Raw genomic sequence first — 6,415 nt, forward strand, 5'->3', positions numbered from 1 at the left:
CCGGTCCCGGTCCCCGGTGCCTGCCCGTACGTCCCCGGGAGGTGCCGGTGCCCCGGCGCGGCTGGTTGCATGCTCCCTCCCGCTGCCCAGCGCTTGGCCGTCCGGTGGCTGAACATCTGAAGGGGTGAACCTGATAACTCCCGGCTGACTTATAGTTAACTGGTATAGTTAACAACCAGCGTCAACTCGGTTACCTCTCCTCTGTCTACAGTGACCGAGTAAGCCCTGACGGTGACTTCGTGCCCTGATTTTTATATTCAGTGTTTTCTGTAGCTGGGTAGGAAGGGGTGCCGGGCATACCCACAGCGCAGGGCACCCCACCGGGAAGGGGAGATGCTCTGTCCTCGAGTCTCTTCACGTACAGCCCTGTTTTTCGTCGCTGTCGGTGGGTGACCGGTGCACCAGCTACAAGAGAAGCCAGTAAGGGGAACTTCGCTTCTGACACGGGGCAGACGAAGCGTTACACGGGGCTTGCTTCCTTCTTGGGAGTCTGTCCCCACCGGACAGACGCTGCTGTGGGATGACTGCAGCCCTGGGGGTGGTTCAAGCCAGGGGGCAGCTTGCCCCTGGCTCCGCTCGCAGCTCACCACGTAAAAAATTCTGTCGAATTGTACCGAAGCTTTTGACGTTACATAACACCGTGTTAAAACCACCTGGTGTTATAAAACAGCAACATCTTGCAGCAAAACAGGGATTCCCGGGCCTGGGTGGGCCTGGCTCCCCCGGCCAGGGTCTGACTGGGAGAAAGGAGAAACCTGGGAATTTCTTCAAATAATCGGAGCGGTTTTTGTAACAGGTAGCTCAAGGTGATGCGCAAGCAAGTTTTCAACAACCCAATGAGAAAAGTATCACACGATTAGTAACTATTTCTCATCATTGATGAGCCAGTTGCTGTGCAGCAATTTAAACTGTGAATGCAGGCAGATACTGCTAATTTCTTCAAAGACTGAAGTTAGGAATTTTTTTTTTCCAGCCTGCTTGTTGATAAGACTGTGCTGATGAGCATAAATTACCTTCTTTTTTATTCTTACCCCCTACTTCTCTACCAGTTGACCCCAAAAGACATTTCCAGCCCTTTGCCTGGGACTGATGCAGGACCGTTGGTGTACCAAGATCTGAATCGTTCTGCTCGCTCGCTCTTTCAGCACGTTGGCATGCTTGCTGTCTTCCAGCCCTTCGGCACTTTTCTGGTACTGGAACCATTATCAAAAATACCGCAAGTGAGCTAGAGACCGCCTCCTTTTCTTTCAGCACGCTCGTGTGCAAGTTAGTCAGACTAATTGAAATCGCTTATCCCTCTTAGGTGTTAATTTAACATCCTCTTTAGTTACTAAGGAACAGCGAGCGTGGTGCAGAGGTACCTCGGGTCAGCTCAGGTCCGGCAGAGCTTCTTAGTGCTGGTTGTGCAATGCCACCCCTGACCTGCTGCCTGTATTGTACTCCCTAGCATCTTGTTGCACCCGAGTTTTCCGTGAAGCGGAGCAGCCCACCTCTCTGTTGTTAAAAGCTCATCCTGGCTCCGTGGCATGCGAAAAGCAACAACTAATAATCCAACACAAACTGAAAAAAGGAGAAATCGCTTCTGAGCTCCTAACTGTTGTGCAAACAGGAACCAGAAACATCAGGAACTTTCCAGGTTATGGTTCGTAACTCACCTTTGCAGTTAAATCTTGCTTTCTCCTGCCAGGAGTCCAGACATTGTAGGACAGCTGAATAATCAAGGTGCTTCCTGCACGGATGTCCTGCATACGTAACTTTCTGCTCTGTTCTTCTAGCAACAGTCTGCTTTATACTTGTGTTGTGGAGTGACTCCTGCTTCTTTTCCCCTTTTTGTCATTAAATTATCAGTTCACTTTTTCAGTTTCTAGTGCTTTCCACTTCCTTTGTTGCTGACCAAGGAGTCTCTGTTTTCTTGGACGCTGTGCGGTGCTAAATTGCGGTTCCAGACCACGTGCTCCAGTGGGGCCACCCGCTCTCACTACGCTTCTCTGCACTAGCTGGAAGGAAAACATGGCATATCTGAGACAGGTGAAAGCATTTGTTCTGCCGTCATCCATAACAGCGTTCTGGCATGAACACATCCCCAGACCATAGCATATCATACTCCATCTCCGGCCTGCCACCCAAATACCCTCTCTTTGCTCTTTTTACTCAATTTAGGTCTAGATCCATTCAAAGACTGGCAAAACCTGCAAGTTTCCCTTAGCTGAAAGTTCGGGGTATTGTCGTTTCACGCAGACGTCAGCACTTGCTTTTAGAGTGTGTAATTGTTTTTTCCCTTCTGTTACTATCGATCACAAATCCCCTGTGCAGAGAGAAGTGTCTCCTCAGATGTGTCGTCGTTTTAGTCTCTCCGACTTTCTGTCCACCTCGGAGCACACCTCCAGGACCGGGGCTCAGTCACAATATTTTTGTATCACGTATTTTGTGTTTTCCATTTTTGATTTCTGTAGATGAATATCTGCAATAAACCTCCTAATAAGACAGCTCCAGAGAATTTTGGCGAAGCTGTTCCTGAGGTGCAGGTCCAACGCGCTCGAAGGAATGGCTGGAGCTGGCCTCTGCACCTTTTCCAGATTATTGCCTGGTTGCTGTACCTCTTCTTTGCGCTGGTTGGCTTTGGAATCCTGGTTCCTCTCCTGCCTCGCCACTGGCTGCCCGCTGGCTATATCGTATCCTTTGGTCAAGAGGAGAACGTGGACTGTAATAAACTATCAGTGGGATTTTTTTAAAATAGTCATTAGGTAGCGTAGAAAGCATAGGAGAAAGCAGCTGAGCCAGAATCTTCTTCTGAACTATAACCATAATCTTGATCTTCTCCTGTCTATAAAAGAGAGTTATTTTGAGAGCCTCTCTGCCCTTCAACTTTAGGTAGGTCATTAACGTTCTGCTTGTCTCCTTCATCACTCTCTGTTAAGGTTACTATCTTTGCCTCCGAGGCTCTTCTGCTGTCGTCTTCTGCCTACGTGTCTCCTTTGCTTTATATTGCTCTTCTACAAGTGTGCTGCGGGGTTTGGGGGAAGCCGTGCTAAAAAAGCCCCTCCTGAAGCATCCTTGCCGCGATGGGCAGCCACACCTCCCTGTGCTGACGGAACGAGTCTTGAAAGGCAGCTTTATATGTTTATGATTTTACAGCGTGGTTGCCTGTGATAGCTGGCAGTTGATCTTCTCCCTGTCCTCTGTAGAAAACCTGTGAGTGAAAGACGAGGTGGTGTAGTGTGAACCTCAGAGGAGAGCTCTGTCGTGGGACAGTCTCGAGCAGGAGTTTAATACACGTCTAACTGTCCTCTCAGTGTGGGCAGTATCAGAAGGTGAGGTGCTTGTACTGTGAAGGCATCTTGTCTTGTGTGCTGCCCAGCAAAGCCTGACTCAGCCCAGCCCGATGTGTTTTCCACCTCCTGTCCTCAACCCGCTTCCCTCGAGCTGTGCGCGCTTGCTGCTCCTGCAGCTGGGAAGGAGAGGGACTAGAGACGGAGTGTGCTGGGGAGCAATCCCAGTGCTCCCAGTGCCACCTTGTACTGTCACCTGCGCCCAGGGAAGGAACTTCCTCAAGGCCAGGCCCTGGCTCCCGGTGGACCAGTGTGTCTGGGGAGTGGCGGACTGGAAGAGGGCATCTGAGATTTGAATGTAGTACTTAACAAGCTGGTGAGGGTTTATAATTTGTGAGCAAGTGTTTGCTTTTGTCATCTCTCCGGTAACGTCTTCCTGGTGAAAATAAAATCGACCGAGTGGCTCAGTGCCACTTACTGGTTTCTTAGCAGAACCAGATAACCAGGAAATATTACAGAGAGAATCTTGGGAAAAGTTCTGAAGAGATGGGATATGCACTTACATCATTTATACATCTGATCTATGTATGTCCATGGAGGCTTTGATATGTTTGAGATGCTTTTGCTTATCATTGTTTTAGTTACACCTGCGTGATTTAGGCATTAATATCATTAGCTCACAGTGGTCTTACATCTACTTGGCTTACCCAAATCCTTGGTTTTGTCACGGTTCAAACCTCGTGAATTTGTCTACCAAATATCTTCATAACTCAATCTAAAGTCACTCTAATCCAACAGATTAATGTCTCCCAAAGTTTTACTGCCAGTTGATAAAGCAGTAATGTCTCTTTTGTGTCAAAGGCAAATCCCTTCCCGTTCTTCTACACCAGTCATCAGAGCCCCAGCCAGCTAGACCTCTCAAAGACCTCCTTTTTTTCCTTACTGCACTGCTCTATTTTCCCTAGGCTTTAGTATGATCAATGACGTGCACATCTGGGTGTCCAACAAATAAACCGGAAGGTTAATTTTTGCACGCCTGCTCATTTAGTTGCAGTATGTTGAGAAGCAAACTCTCGAGCACAGCGGTACTCTAGGCGCGCAGGTTTGCTGCTTTGTATTTGTATGTTCTTACATATTTGTATATTCTTTCCAAATATCGGCAGTTACTTCAGGTGCCGGATCAAAAGTACTGCTAAAGCCTATTTGCTCTGACTTGCTACTGCGTTTACAAGTAAGAATCCAAACAGGTAACATTTCAAGAAACAATGACAAATCCTGGATACTGTCTGTCTGTAAATTGTGTAGGAGCCTACTTTAAAGGGGTGATCCTCTTCCCTGCGATTCTGACTAAGGAAAAGGAAAGCAAGGTGATCAGTACTAGTTCCTTGATGTGACTTTTTTTTTTTTTCTTTCTTGGAAGTTTGGTCTTGTGAAGGGGCGTGTGCATGGCCTTAACTGTCTGTTCCTTTCCAAGGAGTCTGTATGGACTAAGAAACGTGGACCTATGTCAACAGTCTGCACGTGGGGTCAGATTCTGGTAAGTAAAGGTAATTTTTAAAAACTCCTGTGATAGGAAGGGCGTTTCTGTGAGGCAGAGTAGTACATAATAATGAGGGTTGTGCCTGTAGATTTAGTTATCTTTTTCCAGAGGATATTTATTACAGCGCAAACATCTCCGTTAAGAAAGCTCAGATTAATGTGCTGCAATCGGTTATATAGTGATTTCTAATTCTAAGCTATGTATTTCTCATCTGTGTGGGCTTTGTGTATTAAGGATAAAAATATATGCATTAAATCACTCATACAATCCTTAACTGTGTACTTCAGTGTCCAGGAGTGTGTTTTATCTACCATTTAGTTGTTCATCTTACTGCAGTCTCCATTGATCCTGCGGATGCAAATGTGCGAGAAAAAAACTATCTAGGGCCTCTGGCCACCTTCAATCGTAATCAACATGCACATGTCATTGAAAACCATCATTGCCATGTCTGTGATGTAGATGTGTAAGTATCTTCTCTTTTCCTTCTACTACTCTGTCTTCTTCACCATTACGCTTCACCGTTAGTCTTTAATGTTAGACTATACGATTGAAATTGAGCCCCTGAAGCTCTATAGCGCGAGTTAAACTTCATCCTGTGGCAGGGTTCGGTTAGTTGGGTAGGTGCCCGCTGTCAAATGTGCGCGTGGTTCTATGTTTTATTTAATTGCTCACACGTTGTGTGGAGAGGACCGTATTGTTCCGTGTTACCTGGATGTTGGTCTTTGACCTAACAACGTGTTACTTGTGCGTGTGTGCTTGTATCTGGCCAGAAGCTAATACGGTAGCAGGAAATGCTTGGAGGGCAGACACTAAGATCAAGCTTTGTAGAACTGCTAAAGGGTTTCAAATAAGAAATCAGTGATCTACCCAAATTAGAAATCACGCAGTGCATTGAAAGGCAATTTTTGCAGTGTTTGGGATTGTGGTCCAACGATGGCCGGTATGGCCGCTACGTTTGGGTGTTGAAGCATTCCTGATGTAGAAGGTTTTCTCACTATTACCTGTATGTGTTACCTCTGCTGCTGCATCCCCCTGTATTTGTGTCGCTGGAAAGTCATGGTAATGAGCTGGTGCTGCCACGCTGACGCCACCCTTTCTTTGGCAGGAGCGCCAAGTCAAAGCACTGTGGAACTTGCAACAAGTGTGTGTGTGGCTTTGATCACCACTGCAAATGGCTCAACAACTGTGTGGGAGAGAGGAATTACTGGTAAGAGCTTGGCATTGTGACAGGAGCACAACACTGCCTCAATAATGTCGCCCCTTCTCTTCCCAAGATTCTCCTGCATCTCAGTCCGGTCTGTATTCAGCCACACAGAACCACTTTTCTTTCAGACCCCGGCTGAATAAAATCAGTCATGAGAAAACTAGATGGAAAATGCAAGCATGATTATGACATTCAAATGACCAGGGATAAAACTCCTACACTTAGAATTTTGTAGCTGACCATCTACGAGTAAAAACAGAGAACATAATCTTATTATTTGGTATTAGGAAAAGCTTATGGGATGTTAATTGGGTGTCCTTAATGTTTCTGAGAGCTGGAGTGGGAATAGAACCGTGATTGTGCTGTTCCCGTCTCTGAAACAACCTGCATCCAGATTGCACG

General features: G+C 46.6%; 1 protein-coding gene across 1 annotated transcript in view; it reads left to right on the top strand.

Moving 5' to 3' along the window:
* The first annotated feature begins 2,453 nt into the window (after positions 1-2,453).
* Positions 2,454-6,415, top strand: part of ZDHHC1 (zinc finger, DHHC-type containing 1) — a 17,203-nt gene continuing 13,241 nt past the window's right edge. Inside the window, 3 exon segments of the mRNA XM_009330362.1 lie at positions 2,454-2,672; positions 5,097-5,272; positions 5,915-6,016. Of these exon segments, the coding sequence (XP_009328637.1) occupies positions 2,454-2,672; positions 5,097-5,272; positions 5,915-6,016 (497 nt within the window).

This window comes from Pygoscelis adeliae, unplaced genomic scaffold, assembly GCF_000699105.1.
Source record: "Pygoscelis adeliae isolate BGI_AS28 unplaced genomic scaffold, ASM69910v1 Scaffold458, whole genome shotgun sequence".
In the NCBI taxonomy this organism is placed as follows: domain Eukaryota; kingdom Metazoa; phylum Chordata; class Aves; order Sphenisciformes; family Spheniscidae; genus Pygoscelis; species Pygoscelis adeliae.